Genomic DNA, 17,884 nt, shown 5'->3' with positions numbered 1-17,884 from the left:
TCGGGTAATGAATGTAAGATTGCTTTTCTCTCCCTCTCCCTCACTTTTCTCTCTTATCTCTTCTCTCTCCTTCTGGACTAAACAGATAACAAGAACGGTGGTGTGCCCATTAAATCTACAGCACAGATAGCATTATTGTACTGGAACAAAAATACATTTGTAACTTATTGTAGCTATTTGCCGGTTACCAAATATTATTGAAATCGACACAGCTGGATCTTTGAGACCTGTTCCCTAACATACCACCTGAGGTTCAGTAGGGAGTGTGCTTATAGAATAAACTGGTGAACTAGATAGGTGATTGACATGAAACTGAGACTTGCCCTTTAAACCAACCTACAGAGACTGAGTTTGAAGGAAAATCAGAGAGTGGGCAGAACCTATGAAGAGATGGAAGCAAAATGATCAAGAGAGGCTCCATGGCGTGCAGAGAGCAAAGACGGGCTACAAGAAAAGACTCGCCTCACGTAGCAACTATCTGCAACCCCTTATAAGTCATCTAACCTAGATGTTTCCAAACCAGAGACTTTGAAGTGTGTCTCCTTTGACACAAAACCTACCATTTTAAATAAATGCTGAACAGTGGCAATGGCTTATAACATTCTGGAACATGCAGATGTCAGAAAGCAATTATTGAAGGAAATGAGGAAATTCTAATTAAGCTGTATTAGAATGGGATGCAACTCACCATTCTTGATACAAGCTTCATGGTGCTTCAGAAAGATGCAAAAGGGGGCATGGCCGACTCTCTACAGCTGAGAAGGAAGATTGAAAGGAATTCATTGGCTTGTCTAGCCATGAAGACATCTGTCGGAGGAGGTACTATGAAACCAAATCCTCCCATACCATACACACTCGTTGCTCATTGGTATCAAATCCAAGGTGAATACAGGTTACCCACATACCAACCATCATATAGGAGAAAAAAAATATAACACCCAATGTTTTTAATCGACAACAAATGTGGTGAAGTTTCCCTAATTATGAGAAAGGTTAAAGCTGAATATTATATTAAGAAGACTCTACCCACAAAATATTAAATTAATTGGATTTTTTCTTTGTTGTATTACACTTTTATGAAGAAAAAAATTAAAAGAAAAAATAATTTATATAGCATTCTATAAAAACCCAAAAGCTTCCAAAGTTTCTGGGTTTTGAAAACTGAGTTGTTAGTCTGTTATCTCACTGGATTCTTATTTACACCTTTAGGCAGGAAGAATCAATGTGACACCATGGAAACTCTGAAGTCATCAAACCCTGAACTAAAGTAGAAAGCACATTGGAAATGGACTTAATCCCAGTGAACACGTACTAAGTGTGTGCAAGGTGAATGGCACTGTTCTAAGTGTTGGGAATACACACATCAGTGACAAAACCAAGCTGAGGCCTCACCCTGCCCTGAAGCAGTTCACACCTGACCAGGAATGATATTCTACCTCAGGGAATGGCATCCTCCTGAGAGAAGGTCTTCATATATCCAGAAATTTGAATAGCTACAAGGCCACATGCAATAGTTATCTGCACTAGCTGATGCATTTTTTTTTAAAAATCACTGAATGTAAAAAAAATGATTAGATAAATAACTTTAATATAATTTTGGAATAGGTATATTATTAAAGATATTTTCTGTTTAATTTAGCGACCTAGGACATCAGGTATTATGGCATTTGACACATAGATGACTGTGAAGGAAATTATTCATAAATATGTGAGATAGCATATACATAGTATCATAAAAAGCTCATGGTCACAAAGGGCTTCCAGAGGGTCTGTGTCACAGTGTGCTGCTCCATGGACCAGCACCTGAGAGCCTATAAGGAATACAGACTCGAAGGCCCACGGCAGACCCAGCATATCAGAATCTGTGGCTTAATGAGTTCTGGGTCATCTGTTGACACAGTAGAGTTTAAGAGGATTCTGCTGGTACCTTGTTCTGCACCTTGAGAGCCTAAAAATAATCCACTGAAAGGGAGAATATAAGCACTTCAAAAATTAATCACTCCCTTGGTTTTTTTTTTTTTTTTACTTTTTAATAAGCAATTTCTTTTCAAGTAAGATTTTACTTTAAAATTGCAGAGCAAGGCCGGGCGGTGGTGGCGCACGCCTTTAATCCCAGCACTCGGGAGGCAGAGGCAGGCGGATCTCTGTGAGTTCGAGGCCAGCCTGGTCTCTAAAGCGAGTTCCAGGAAAGGCGCAAAGCTACACAGAGAAACCCTGTCTCGAAAAACTAAAAAAAAAAAAAAAAAAAAAAAAAAATTGCAGAGCAAGGATCTCACACACTGAACTTTCCCTGAGAGTGCACCAACATAGAAGAAAAAATGAAACTCATCTTTTCACAATTTCCTGTTTGTCATTTCTAGCCCCCTACTCCAAAGAGTAACTCAGGTCTTGCATACATTAATGAATAACCCCTCCTCTGCAGAATAAAGAGATGTGTCATCATAATAGTAATATACTAATAATATAATAGTAAATCCTGCTACCCTCAGCTCAGGTGAGAATGATGTAGATGATAGCACTGTGGGTCCTCAGTCTACCTACACACTGAGTAAGGCCAGATGCTAACTGTGGCACTTTGAATGAGAACTGCCCTCATAGACTCATAGATTTGAATACTTGGTGACCACAGCATGGCACTCTTTGGAGGTGGAGCCTTGTTAGAGGAAGTGTGTCATTGGGAGTGGACTTTGAGGTTTCAAAAGCTCAAGCCAAGCCCAGTGGCCTTCTTTCTTCTTGCTTCCTGTGGATCTGGATATGGAACTCTCAGCTCTTTCTCCAGCATCATGTCGGCCTGCATGCCACCATGCTTCCCACCATGACAAAACTTCTGAAACTGTAAGCCAGTCCCAATTAAAAGTTTTCCTTTAGAACAATTGCTGTGGTCATGGTGTCTCTTCACAGCAACAGAACACTGACTAAGACACCAGTCTATAAGGAGTTATGATCCAGGAAGTCCAGAAAAACACAGGGAAATTTAGAAGTTGGTAAAATGCATGTTTTCTCTGAGTGAGTCACTGAAACAGCACTTTACAAATCCATTCTCTTCTGAGGTTGAGAAGTAGGTTTGAAAAGGAAGTTCTGCAAATCCACCAGGGCCACAATGGGCCCCCTCAGTGCTGCACATGGAAAAGGGAATGTTCCCAACACAGGACTAACTATGAAGTACAAGCAAGGAGGAGGTGCCAGAGTGTGCTGGGGGAGATAATATGTGTGTATGCTCAAAGAACCCATGCCAGGGAAGGATGGTTTCACGACTCCGCACAAAGGTGGCTCTCCCTTGTTACAGGGCCACTACTCAAACCCTCCTCTGTACTTCTCTGCATAGAAAAGTCTTGTGCTGTGAGGTGGCTCTCTCATTAAAGTGGCTGCTGTCCAAGCAAGAAGACTGGAGTTCAATCCCCAGTGCCTGCTTAAAGTCTGGAGCAGGACACAGGCTTCCGACAAGAGGCTCCCTGGCTAAATCTTGGACCACGAAACAAACAAAACAAAAGATGGGCGGGGCTTGGGAAGAGTGGAGATTAACAGGACTCAGAAAAATAAGAGAGGTGGAGTGAGAGATAAGAATAATTAAAATGCATTGTATACACACATGGAGTTGTCAAAGGGAAAATTTAGTTAGTTTAAAAGGAAAAGTTTTGTCCAAATTTAGCCTTTTAAACTGTGAGTGTGAAATGGCCTCTGACACGTCACAATATGTAGAAGCGGCCATTCCCAGCTGCACCTGCATGATGGTCATCTTTACTCATGTTATTAATATTCCGTCTCCCTGAAAAATAAAATTGAGGCATTTTACAATTATATAATCAGGTGTGGAAATAATGTTTTTGAAGTGTGGTGGAAGAAGCTAGTATCTACTTATGTAATCTAGGATGCTTCCTGCGATTAAGCATAGCATTTAGTTTTGAGTTTCCTCATAGACAAAAGAAAAATAGTAAATGTGATACTCTAATGACCAACCAAGATATGATGTGTTACCTCTTCAAGAGAAACAAATGGTTTCATGGAATTAAGGCATACAAGTTTATTGACAATGGAGTTTATCTAAGGGGATTGAATAACACAGTAATGAGTTCAACAAAAATGTGAAAAATCTGACCTTTAATAAATGAAAAAGGGAAACATTAACACACAGTTTAGAAAAGGCAATTCTTCAGGAAGACTAAGCAAAGTTAGGTATATAATGTTCTGGAAACCTAAGTTTATGAAGAGAGGTTGATAACAATGATGATCAGAAGACATAGTATACATTCATTCCCTCATCTGGTCTTCTGGCAAGGGCCGTATAGAGGAGAATTCGAGGCTATGATCTCTCTGGTAGGCAAAGGAAGATTTTGGTTTTGGGGATACTGGGCCAGCAGGTGGTCAAGATAATGAAAATCCAGGAAAGCTGGGACTCCTTTCTTATATCTGGAACTGTATCTTGATGGATCAAGTACTAAAACAGTGTGAGCCAACGCTGCTGAAACTGTGCCCTGTGGTCTCAGATGAGCCCTCCTAGGGTCTGCTTGCTTTTTCCTTTCTACCTTTCCATTGGATCAACCCAGGCCATCAAATGTTGTCTTCAATTATTTCCTCCTCTTCCACAAACTTATCTACCCTACTACTCAGAGGAAAGACTATGGCCACACAAGATCTCCCCTTGCTTCCTCAGGACCCTTACTTCATGGGTTATCTTCTGATCTTTCCTTCCCAGGCACTCTTTTCCAGAAGCTTTTAAAACTGCCAAGCCTTTCAGTCCTGTAGGGTATTTGCTTCTCTCTACCTGCCATTATGCCCTACACCTTCCCTGCTCAGGCCTTCTAGGAACCAGATGGCATTTTGTCAGCCTCCACTTCCTCCTATCCTCAGCCATGCCAGCTAGCTTAGAAGACCCCAGAATACTGGAAGGGTTGAGGCTAGGCAAAAGTGAGAGCCACTTGCTGTGGTCTGGACTTCCCTTACTATTTATGTGGAATAAAGCTTAATGGCATTGTGATGGCATTCAAGTAGGGCCTTTGGGGAAGTGTAGAAGTTATGAGGGTTCTATCTTCCTGACCAAATTGTGAGAACTGATTTATGTTGTTTAACATCAGGTATTGTGGTTCATTCATTTAATCGCAGCACTTGGGAAGCAGAGGCAGCTGGATCTCTATGAGTTCAAAGCCATCCTAGTCTACGTACTAAGTTCTAGGCCATCAAGGGCTATGTACTGAGACCTTATCTCTAAATAAATAAATAAATGAGTTAGGCAGTTACTTAATGTTGTTCATAAATTATCCAATTTCAGGTATGTTGTTATAGTAGTATCCAAGAGTTAGGATAATACTAGTACAGGATACCATTTTCACAGCCCCTTTCTTGTCAGCTCTATTTACATCCAACTGTCTTTTCCTTTGGCATCCACAATGTCTAGTTTTTGTGGTTCTTTATCTTTCTCCTTCAACTTTTCTTGACTCTCTTATTCATTCTTACTTTCCCCAACGTACTTCCCTTGACTGTCTTCCATCTTTACTTCTTGTCTCTTGGCAGTCTAATCATATGTTGTAGGTTTGTCCTCAGTGTCTGCTGACAAATCTCAAATCTACCTCCTTTTCCAGAAATTGGGACTATAGAATCTCTTGACTTCATTTTCCCATAAACACATAAGACTCAACCAGTCTAAAACTGTGCTTCCTCATTTATTTCATACTTAGTTCTACAAAATGCCATGCTTGGAGGCATTCTAGACTTCTTTCTCTTTTACCTTCAGAACTTCTCAGGCTCTAAATTCTAATTTACCTAATGTATGTCTGTTAAATCCATTCATTTCCTTTAGTGAAACTCTTAATATCTCTAGACTAAATTGATATATTAACTAAGTTAGTTTTTTCTACACCACATGCTCCAACAAAACATATATTCTTATCATGTTTCATAGTTTCCTTGAGTCCTTTGCATACTCTGTACTCACTAAAGCTTCAAAGCACCATTTTCCAAATCAAAAATATCTTCATAGTTTCTCTGTGCCTGGAACTTTTCATAGGTTCAACATTTGTTCAAAATACAGTCTGAATCTGAATTCCTTGGCTTAGTGAGTGTATTTCATCATAAGGCCTTTCTTCCCTTCTCAACTCCATATTCTCCATAATTAGCAACTTTTTGAGTTCTGTGGGTTCTCACTGTATTCTATATCAGTGTTTATACTCATATCACTCCTCATCTTTTCCTGATGGAGTCAAGCATAGATATATCACTGCAAGGCCCCTGTAAGTGCTTCTTTCCGTTCTTTCCCAAGTCACTCTTCTCTCCCTAACTACTACCTGTTTCTATGGCCATATTATATAAGCAAAATGCTACTTGCTACATGGTGAATGAAATAGAAGGACTATTTTTCTTAAGTCCCTGTGTTTCAATCACTATAGCAGACTTCAGGCACAGAGAAAGTGCCAATTAAGCATTTATTTTACTTAGAACTTTGGCCATGACTCTTCTTTACCAACAAACCAATATTTGTTGACAAAAAAAGTAAAAATAACAAGTGGTCTGCATATTTGTTCAGGAACAGAGGACTCATTTTTTTGTCTATCATAAATTGTCTCCACTATTTCAATACCTAACTACATCTTAGAAATCTTACTATAAATGGACTCACTATTGGACATACTATTGACAATTTGCTTATTGCTTTTTTCCACTTCCATTTAACCATAAAAAGTATGAAATATGGCAGGCACTCAGCTATTCAGGAGACAGTAATCAGGGGATTGCTCGAGTTCAAGAATTCCTGGCCAGCCTGATCACACTTCTCAAAAAATACTATTGTCAGACAACAGAGATACTGACTTGGGGTTGGTAAGAGCTATGAAAGACACTGACTAAACAAAGGGCTTAGACTTAAGAACACCATCAGTGATATGATTATTATGAAAAGAGAGTGGAATGTGCTAATCAATGTTAACAAATCATCAAGATATACTTCACTCCTCTTTATTTTCACACCCCTGCCCTCAAAATAGCCCATAATTTTTTCGCACAGATTCAGCTATGCTAAGACACTCTTAATTTGAATTACTAGGAAATCTGACAACAATAATGACATGTAACATTTTATTAGCACTACTGTCTTTCATCAGCACAACAAGCTTATGGGATTTTCTTTTGTAGCTTTTACTCCTGTTGGATGGAAACTTAGTGACTGATTTCTAATTTCCTCGAAATGTAAATTTATATGGAATAACTACTCAAAATTGAAATTCATTTCCTTTCTCTGAGACAATGACAGAAGATGGCCCATCTACAAGATGGTTAACAAGCACATATACCAGGGTAGAGCTGCTCAGATGTAAAATCAGAGCCAGATCAAGTAAAAAAAAAAATGTGATTCAGACCTTCCATGGATATGTGGAAGGTTAAAGCAAGAAACTTGGGAACAAAATAAGTTGGAAAGGACACTGTGTTGTTCAAAGACTTTCTGCTATTTGCAAGTTCAAGTTCAAGAGTAGATCATGTTTTGTAATATCAACATGCCGAATGTGGTCAGGGCAAGGGGTTCCTGGAGTAAGTGCAAAGGACATGGAGTTGATATCAACTAACAGCACAGACAAGGATTGTATCAATGAATGTTACAGTCACCCACAACTAAAGCAAGAATTGATGTTGACAGGATGACACTCAGCTGTGAGAATGAGTTTGCAGAGTAGAGAGGTACCTCCCAGGAGCTTCTGAATTGCAACAGGATAGTTGGGTACAATGAAGCTGGAGGAAATGACAAGGACATTATAGGCAGACAGACTACAAGGATGGGTCATGTGAGCTTCAAATAACCATGGGTTTGAGAAAATGTCTAACACAAATCTAAATGACTACTGGCTTTGCTACCAATGAATGTCATGGCCTTGGGTGTGTCATTTATATCACTGTGTGGCCCTAGTTTACTTATTTGAAACATGAAAAAGGTTTTTGAAATCTATGCCAAATTCTGTACTTTTAACCATGATGTTCATTTCACCTTCAGTTTCTAGGTTTGGGGTCAAGCAGGCAGATACTATTAACTGGTTTTCTTTTACTTGCTCAATACCCATGAGTTTATCAAAGGTAACTGAATAGTAGCTACGTATGCCAGCTCTTTGTTTTACAAAACACTGCTATAAAGTCAGTAATGTCACACTAAGCATCATTCTTAGTTTACAAATAAAACTGGGGTGCACATAGTATTTTCCATAATCCTTTGGGAATCTATTTCAGAAATTGACCAAATATGATTTTAAAAAGGAAATCCAAGGGCCTATAACTACTCATTTGTTTCTAGTTCTTCTAGTATTTTGAGGCTCTTGATGACAATAATAGTAGTAGTAATGATAACAGTTGTTGTTTTTATTGTTATTTCAAGTTATAATCCTAAAACCCAGAAAAGTATGTGATTTTATAAATGACTCATGTATTCATTACTGAAGTTCATTAGAAAGGAAATAAGCCAGATGTAGCGTCTATTCTCCTACCACTTAGAAGGACGAAGTAAGGGAATTGTTTTGAATTTGAGTCAGTCGGGCTACACTGAATTCTAGACACAATGGGACTCTGACATTAAAAGAAAAAGAATGGTTATTTAGTAACCAAAGAATTTATGCTCCTCAAATTATTTTGTTTCACTTGCTGGTTAAGGATTTTATTTGAATTGTTTAAGGAATTAGTATCTAAATATCATTGTTCCCCCAAATCAGTAACTTATTGGCTATGAAGTTAGCAAAAGAGAAAATCCTAAAATCAATACATGAGCACTTCTTAGCATCAAATTACTTCTTGAATCAATAAACACTTTTCACAAAATACTACTATTGTATTTGATGTAACAGTACAAGCAAGTTAAGAAGGCAAATATTCCTGTAAAAATGAAAAAAAAATATGTAAGTTAAAATTCCAAGTGTAGATACTTATAAAAATGTTGAATACATAAAAGAAGCAAATATTTCTACATAAATTCAAAGTCTGATGATAACTCTCAGATGGATGAAACAGAGATCATTTTGACAAGGCTTTATATTCTGCCTTCAATCTGGTTTTTCAATTACAGTTTCAATGAAAATTGACAACCTTGATGAGATGTTGCTTCCAATGTAGAAATCAGAATAGTTTGAACTACAAAGCAACACCCGCCCTTTGGTTGTAGGTACTCACCAAATTACTTCGTGTGCTGGCCTCTCCCACATCAATTAATACTCAAAACAGTTCCCCACCGGCATGCACAGACATCACTCTAACCTAGGTGAGTCTTCAATGGAGGCTCTCCTCTCAGAAGACTCTAGGCTGTGTCAAGTTGACAATGAAAGCTAGCACGTAGAGAATGGGTTTGATAAATATAGCCAACATAAGAGAAAATGAAGACACACATTCAAAGGTATAAACACAGGATGGCTTGTGTTAAAAATAAATGTGTTTATAAACTATATCTAGGCACAAAGTAACACCTGATTTTTATGATTATTTGTGTCTTCAAAGAAAATGTCTAGTTTGCTCTCTCTAATATAAACTAGGAAATTATGTAGTATAGTTTTCAAAAATCACCATCTAAAACATTAAACACAGAAGGTTGGGGTTTGAAGAAACTAATGCACAAGCATAAAATATATGGGTGAATGAATTAGATGAAAACAAGGGTCTACCTGGATGCAAATACTCTTAGTAAATCACAAATTAGGCCCCTCTCTGTCTTTCTTTCACACCTTTTATCTTGCTAATGACAGATTCAAGTCAGTTGTCTTTGAATCAGGTTAAATTTGACTTAGATGTGCTTTTCTTGAAACCCAAACTGACACATGGCAAGATCCTCCATTACTTGTCCTTTTTTGTGTCCATAAATACTCAAAGAATCTAAGAAGAATCCACATCTGTCCTTAGTTTCCTGGCCCATACTCACAACTCTAAGTAATTACACCTGCTTATTTTCTCTGCCATAGACTTTCAATGCTGCAGCTACCTTTTAGAAATGTTATATTCTGGAATAAAAGCTAAACGAAAATTCCCTTGTCTCCAGCTAATAATTATACTAAAAAATATTTTCTTTCAGTGTTTCCTAAACATTGGTGAACTGTGTTCCCAAGTGTCAAAGCTGCAATGATTAGTTGATTAGTTGAATGCCTGTTGATTATTTCACATGTGGTCAACTCCAGCCTCTTTAGACCATAAACTAGCTGGTAACTGAAACCTCCTTCAAAAATCTTACAGTTTTTATGCAGCTAATGCTCATGTCTGTTGAATATCTGTTGCAATAACTCTTCATGTAAATTACACATAGTAATACAGATTACTAGTATAGATACCACCAGGTGGTATGGTTTGGAGTAGAAGAACATTCTCCTAAGGCAATTCACATTAGCCTAAGTGAATGTCAACAGTATCTAGCAAGTAGTTCACTGTATAGTATAAGACTTCACACCTGATATTTTATTCAGGTTTTAGTGTATATTATGGCATAGGGCTGGGATGCTTGGGTGAATTACAAAATTCACCAAGATTACAAAAGCTTTATTAAGAAAAATAAATGTATACTTAAAAAGAAACATCACAATTCTATTCTTGTATATAATTGCAGTAATAGTAACAAAAATTAACAGATGCTCAAAGATAGAAGGAAGCAAGATATGGCTATTGGTAGTAATGCAAAATTTTAGGAGATTTTTGAGATATTAATTTGTGTAATATCTGCTTGAAATCAGCAAAAGGCATTAGGAAAAAAAAGATGAGTAAATGAACTTGTGAGGAGAGAATCGAGTGATGATAAATGTCAGCTAGAAGAGGAGTCTGGGTTGTCTCAAATGACTCTTAGTCAGCAGAGGGGAAATGCTACAAACTTCAGGGCATCAGCTTCAGGGGTTTTGAAAATGACTGAGTCGTGTGCTTCTGAAATTAACTCCTAAATCATCTCATTAGAATCCTTCTACAATTAGACGGTCTAGAGATTGAATGGGGGAAGAGTGGTGTTAGCTTTAGCATCTTTCACATGTTGGTCTAAATAATCTTTCAAGACACTACTATTCCTTGCTATATGAAAAAATAGAGCAACTCATGGTAGAACTTCCTGTGGAATAGATTGCAATCATGACAATAAAAGAAAGATCCTGAAAAATGAACAGGAACCATGACAATAGACACCCTCAAGCAGAAGTTAGTATATGTAATTTTGTGAGACAAATCATGCTTAATTTATGTATCTATAACTTAGAAGGATTTTCCTCTAATACCATGATATTTTTAAATTGTTTTACCTCAAGTAGAAAAATGTTTGTAAAAAAAGAAAAAACTCAAATATTGAAAAGAAGCAAACAAAAAAGACCAATTGCATATAAAATATAAATACATATCAAGAGAAATGTGGCACCAAAATGAAACGCAACTACTCAAGAAGTAATCTTAAGGTGGACATTTGCAGAATGGAAACATCATCATTAAAATCACTGCTTATCTGCCTCCCTAAGACAAAATCCTAAGAATAAAAGTCTTAAAGCAGACGGAAATAAATCCAACCCTAAAGAAAACTTGCTAAAGCTACAAACTCAAAGAACAAGTTAATGAACTTTCTCAAAGCTTTGGACTTAATCACCTGAAATTGTTACTTTTAAAAGTTGGTTTATCCAGCCTTTTGGAATGATTGATTTGACTTTTGCCCAGCAATCTTTGTTTCATCAGAAGAATGGAATAAAATGTCCTTCTAGTACTCCGTGCATAGCATATTTAAAGACACACATCTCAAGTGAGCATCCAGAGTGGATTTGAATTTTGTTGGTACAAAAACAGGGGTCTACTGCTTCAATACCCCTCTTCCTCTTCAGCAATGTTCAGGAAGCAATCAAGAATGGCTTCTGGAGCCTCAGGTGAAAGAACTTTATGTGCACCATTTCTCTCTCCTGTCAGTTAAAATGACAGTTGTTGTGGAGAGTTCAGTACCAATAATGGAAGCTTGAAAACCATGTAAAAGAATGTAACTACTAAATTCCAGTGATGAAAAACAAAACAGAAAATACCTCAAGGCTTATTTCATTGTAAAATAAAGTGATAATTTAATATAAAACGATCAGGACAATGAACATATACCCCCATCCTATGACTTTTTTTTAAAAGTCATCAAAATTAATTATAGAAATCAAGTTACACCAGTGCAGCCACTTCCAATATGAACTGTGCTAGGTTTGTTCCTGATAAAACAAACTGTGGTAAATTGACCAGTGAGTGGATGATTTGGAAAGGAAAGGTAAAATAAAGGTCACTAGAGGCCCCAGGATTTCTAAGCTCCAAACTCATATATTGAGACTAGCAGTGTTCCTTGATGAAGAGTGCCCAGATGGCAGAGACATCCCTGGTATGTGGTCTTCACAGCTTCTTGACAGGAAACTGCCACCAGGAGGTGACCCCATCAGTCTGAAGGCAGGAAAATTACTATGTGAACCAAGGAAGTACACCACAGTCCCTGAGAAGCAGAGGGCAGAGCCTCAGAAAAAATAAATTTACAGTTGGTGCTTACTCGAAAGAGCTCATACAAAATTTCGTTGGAGTTTGAAGAATGTAAAAGCAATTTGGTTTTCACAGGTAAAACGTGTTATAAAAGGAGAAACCAATTCCCATTGAAAGGAAGAAAGATGTGTATCTAAGTGATGATGCTCTGTGAGCAAGATGTAGCTTGGAATTAATTACAATGTGGAGACACCTTCCTTGTCATATAACAGTAATCAGAAGACAGGAAGGGACAAAGCAACCCAAGCTAATCCAGGTAGGTATTTTCTCAACAAAACTAGCAAACCCAAGTCAAATACATTTCCAAAACATGATTCTCTTGTCAGAAAAAAAATCATGATTTGCAGTTATTTTTAGTAACATAATTCTTTTGAAACCCAGACTTAAGAGGCGAAGGTCTCCTATTGTCTTCCTCCCCCAAATAAAACGTAATCTGGGAAATAAAGCTACTATAAAAATGATGAATTATCACTCCCTCCTGAAGAAAGAACTCATACTCTGATAATAGTAAGCAATTACTAAGGTCAATAGAGGAAGAATATTAAATGTTCAAATGAATCACATCAACTTGGGTTTTGCTATTCCTTGTCGATTGATCTCTCCAGTACTGGTGTTTCACACATTTTAACTTGTGCTTACTGAAGGGTCTACCTAGGCACTAGAAGAAACTGTAATGCTCAAATGTAGTAAATTGGCATTTAAACCTTAAAATGTAAATAATTAACTGCCGGATTCAAAGTTGCAGTTTAAAGAGCGATTAGTTTGTATTCAAAAGAGGTATGAAAAGGCATCACTAAAAGCCAAGATTCAGGAGCAAGGGTCAGGAAACAGGAAGTTTTTTGTTTCTTTTTTCCATCAGCCAAGTCTGGAATTCTGTGTAAATCTACATTAGTTTGGAAAACTCTGTTTCCTTAATTGACAGATCTGTTGACATCAACTAAAGCCAGCACACACTTGGTGACTGAACATTGACCAGTTTTTAGTGAAACCATGTCTATGTCCTTTCTTTCGCTATTTTGATTTTAAGAAATATGACTGCATTACTTTTTAATCTCTTGTATATGCCAGATAAATACTTGTGAATTGTTGTCTTAGAAGTTAATTTCAGCCAGGTGCTCTGTTTCCTTATAAACCCTCTAGGGGAAGTTAGAATCGATGAGCTCAAAATTCTCATTTTAGCCAAAACTTCATATAAGCTTCAGTAAATAGAGTAAAGAAAACCTTTTATGTGAGAAGTCTCCAAGAAATCACATCTATAGTGTTCTGAAAAAAACCAAAGCCTTAACCTCGGGTCAGACTACTTCATTTTTCAAAAGCCATTTTAAATCTGATCTCTGCTCTCCTTTTGTTGGCGTTTTATCAACGGTCTCTCTTTAAATTCTGAAGAGCAAGGTCATGATGCTAAAAACTATAAGCCCAAACTCAACTCCAAGATATTCTCAGCACCATTTCTCATAAAAACAAGGTAATTGGGGAGTGGGGGAGGGGGTTATGATTTTGGCACATGAAGTAAGGGAAAATAAACAAATGTTTAAAATATTCCAGAATTTTAAATTTTCCTTTCTGATATCCTAAGGAAGATGAGTGAATACCCCATTCCCAGGGAAGTTTTGTGTGTGTGTGTGTGTGTGTGTGTGTGTGTGTGTGTGTGTGTGTGTATGGAGAGAGAGAGAGAGAGAGAGAGAGAGAGAGAGAGAGAGAGAGAGAGAGAGAGAGAGAGAAGGAGCACCAGAGGACAATGGAGCCTACTTTCAGATGTTTAAGATAAAGCTCACATTTCAAATCCACAGTAGAAGACAGGGAGTAGGGTGTGCGTGCGTGAATTACTCACTTTGATAGCCTGCTAAGCTTGGGAAAGCATTGGCCACTCATTGAAGGGAAATCCAGTACCTTTACCTTGGACCCATAAGCCTACCAAATACAAACACAGACTATGAGGGTAAACCACCTTAAGATCTGTAAGTCAAATCTACAGTTGGACACCTTTGCATGCAGTTTTCATATCTTTTATACCCACCCCCCAAAACACCCTGGAATACGGTTTTACTGCACTGTAATTACCAAGAAAAGAAGATAAAAAGCAATGCCTAGGTGGGCGTGCACTGAGAAGGGTAAAGTCAGCTTCCCGCTGTGCTAGAAATAAACAGAGACTACATACACTACGTTCCTGGGCACAAACCATGCAATTCTTTGACTCTCTTGGTGGTTTTCTTTCCCAGATATAGTGCCTACCTTCCGTGTGGACTGCGGAGACATAGGTCCAATTGTAACGTTTGACTATGTCAAGCATCGCCCTTGCCTGCAAAGTGTCAGAAGGGACCACCCTCAGGAAGTATTTGTACAAAGTTTTGTCGCTCAGGTCTATACTTGTGGCAGAATAGGCAATCTGTGGGATGTCGAACAGCTGGAGAAGATTCTGAACTTGAATGGCCACAGAGCTGGAGCCAGGGCCGATCACTCCAGCAATAGGCTTCTTAGTCCTGCCTGGGGGGAGGGTCTGGCCATCAGGCAGGCAGCGATTCAGCCCATCCTTCTCATCTCGGATGGAAATCAGAGAGTCCCTGATGAACTCAATGCTCTGTTCCAGAGCCACGGAAGAGTGCCAGCAGGAGTCCCGGATCTCACTGCCCAGGGTGATGTTGGGCAGGAGCACCGGGTCTGCGTTGATCTTATCCAACGTGTGGAACATGGCCTCCACCCTCTGGATACCATACTGTTCTCTGATCTCCCCACACTTCCTCTCGGGTACCTTCTCTGCTGGAGGTTGGTGATGGACTGAGAAGAGGGCTCCAATAATGACATCTCCGTCCATTCTGGCCACGGAGCGCTGAGACGAGGCACCCGCCAGCAATACTTTTCTGTCAGGAATTCTGGGCAAAATGCTCATCTCCAAAAAGATCAGTGGGAAGAAAACCAAGAGGAGCCGGATCATTGTGGCGGAGACGCGGTACACCGCGGGCCAGCCGAGTTCCCACGCCGGTCCTGCCTGCAGGTTCCCAGCGTGAACCACCCAGACGTCCGCCGCTGCCTTTCTATAGCTTCGTGTCTTTGACCAGCACAGCTGGTTCAACGCTTTCTCTGCCTCCACCACCTCCTCTCTCCTCTCCGCTTCCTCTGGCTGGTCCTCCGCGACCGCTCCCACACCCTGGGGGCGTTCTTAGAGGAAATCAAGTCCCGGTTTTTCACTGGTGCCCGAAGGTGTGTAGATCAGGTGTGCAATGCGCTGCGTGTTAGTGGCCGTGAGCTGGACGCTGATGATGAAAGAGGGAAGTCAGTCAATGCCAGGTCATCGGAGGAATTGTGTTTAAACTCTGAGATCTGTGATGTTAACTAACTATTGTCCCCGTCCAATTGACCTCAACACATTCTTCAGAAACAGCTAGAGAGGCAGCTCTGGTCAGGGACTGGAGTGTTGTGCCCTGTTCGCTCGCTACTGGGGTCCTGAGAGGTGCAGAGCCCTGCTGACCCGCCCCCTCCTCCAACCTCAGGTCCCTTCTCTGTTCCTCCAAACCTACCAAGCTTTCTCCAGTGATGGGGGCAGCAAGGGGAGGGAGAGGGGAAGAGGGGAGGAGCTAAATCCCTCAACCTAAGAGAACTTTCCCAGATTTGAAAAGACCAACTTTTTCCCAGAAGAAAATTTGGGAACTCTTTGCAAGGTAGAAGCGCTCTTTTAAAAGCAACGCAAACAATGGAAGCACCTTTTACTTTAACACTTAAGGGCTGAAGAGACCCTGACACACAATTTTAGTAGTAAATGTAAATGCGACAGCTTGTGAAAAAGCCGTATTAGTTACTAAGGCAACGCCTGGTAGTCTCCCTGTCTTGGGGTTTGGTATGTTGCACCCCCTAAGAAACGAGGCTTCCAGCAGAAGTAAAATAGATAACTTGTTTTTCGAGATGGGGTTGGAGAGGAGTGGGGTATCCTGCATCCGCCTATGTACCGGAACCTTTGTGGCTTTGCATCGCTGTAAGAAATGGAAGAAAGGCAGCTGGGCATGAGGGGGTCGCCTTTGGCACAGCAGCCTGAGCCTCTACGCGGTCAGAACCCTGGACAGCGCTCCATGCTAGTGGAGACACCTTTCCTTGCAGCGCCTTCAAAGACGCTGGAAATCTTGACCTCCCTTCGCTCTTTCTGCCTCTTTCCTTCGCCTTCTTCACACACACACACACACACACACACACACACACACACACACACACACACACACACACACACACACACACACACACACACTCCCTTTCTATCGCCTCCCTAGTATCTCTCCACCCTCATTCTCTCCGCCGGGCTGTTCTGCAGGTTTACACTTCAATCCAACTGCTTTAGGGGTAGAGGCACCTGCGGGGCTGAAGTTGGCTCCCTCTCCCGCCCCTCCCCTTTCTCAAGGTGAGAGTCAAGATGAAAAGGGGGCTGCGGGAGCAGGCTGGGAGTGAAAGCACAGCAGGCAGGGCACAAAAGAGAGAGGAATCCAGCCAGACGCCCACCCACCGATCCCCATGGCTCCTCAGACATGCAGGACTAAAAGAGATAAATAAACGAAGATCCTCCTGGATCCAAGAGAAAATCCGATAGATCAGAACACTACCTTCCTTTGGGGGGTGGGCTTCACCGCGGGAAGATATCTACTCACCTGAGCCATTTTGGGGTATGTACTCAAGACCTACCTGAGTCCGGGTAGACAGAGCTATTGGTCCCCAGGTCAGAGGACTGCAGCCGCCCTCGGTGGTTCGCAGACACCTCAGCTCCAATACAGACGGTGCAAGGATGCGATCTGGGCTGTACACTAGTGCCCTCTTTCTTCAGCACTATTTTACCGCAAGGGAGAAAAAAAAAAGAAAAAAGAAACTGGGGGAGGGAGGCAAACTCAAAAAAAAAAAAAAAGCAGGTCACCCAAGGTTTGTCTAATATCTAATGTATAAAAACCAGTCATTTGATAAGGGAGGAGAAGCTAAAGAAACGCAGAAGCTATTATTTTCTCCACTGCTGAACTGTCTGAAATGCTTTAAAGAGGCCATCAGACACATGGATATTCCGTAATATCTGGCCAGAGGAATGAGGGGCTCAATTGGCTGGTTTTGGGGGTGATTATCTTTCTTTGCATTTATCTCAGGGACTCACACATATATATTTTTTTCTCTCTGGAAATGAGATCCATACTCAGAAAAGCAATGTGTGCAGTATGTGTATATATCTAGGGAGAAGACTCTGTTGGCAGGTTGCAAAGAAGATGGGAAGAGATTCCATGGGGATGGGACATGGGAAAGGAAGAACATACACATCCTAAAACAGGATGAGCCAAATGTGGAGTGGCAAGCCACACCCACCTTTTCCAGGTCAAGATGTATCTAAATTGAGAACAAGAGGTCACATGAAGACACTGGAGTGAAAAACACTTATCCGAATTCCTCCCAGACTGCCAGCACC

At 40.1% G+C, this 17,884-nt stretch overlaps 1 protein-coding gene across 4 annotated transcripts in view; it reads right to left on the bottom strand.

Moving 5' to 3' along the window:
• Positions 1 to 17,234, bottom strand: part of Grm1 (glutamate metabotropic receptor 1) — a 364,203-nt gene extending 346,969 nt beyond the window's left edge. For 3 of the 4 annotated variants that reach the window (XM_006984436.4, XM_016002929.3, XM_016002930.3), the window contains exons 1-2: positions 17,125 to 17,234; positions 14,695 to 15,713 (exon numbers count right to left, since the gene is read on the bottom strand). In XM_006984436.4, the coding sequence (XP_006984498.1) occupies positions 14,695 to 15,394 (700 nt within the window). In that variant the 5' untranslated portion in view covers positions 15,395 to 15,713; positions 17,125 to 17,234. Of the gene's footprint in view, positions 1 to 9,132; positions 9,239 to 14,694; positions 15,714 to 17,124 lie in introns of those variants that run through there. The other variant, XM_042262295.2, reaches the window with a different exon arrangement.
• Between the last annotated feature and the right edge of the window lie 650 nt (positions 17,235 to 17,884).

Source organism: Peromyscus maniculatus, chromosome 16, assembly GCF_049852395.1.
Source record: "Peromyscus maniculatus bairdii isolate BWxNUB_F1_BW_parent chromosome 16, HU_Pman_BW_mat_3.1, whole genome shotgun sequence".
NCBI classification, from domain to species: domain Eukaryota; kingdom Metazoa; phylum Chordata; class Mammalia; order Rodentia; family Cricetidae; genus Peromyscus; species Peromyscus maniculatus.
Note: the sequence above shows the minus strand (reverse complement) of the source record. Positions and strands in the feature narration are given on the sequence as shown.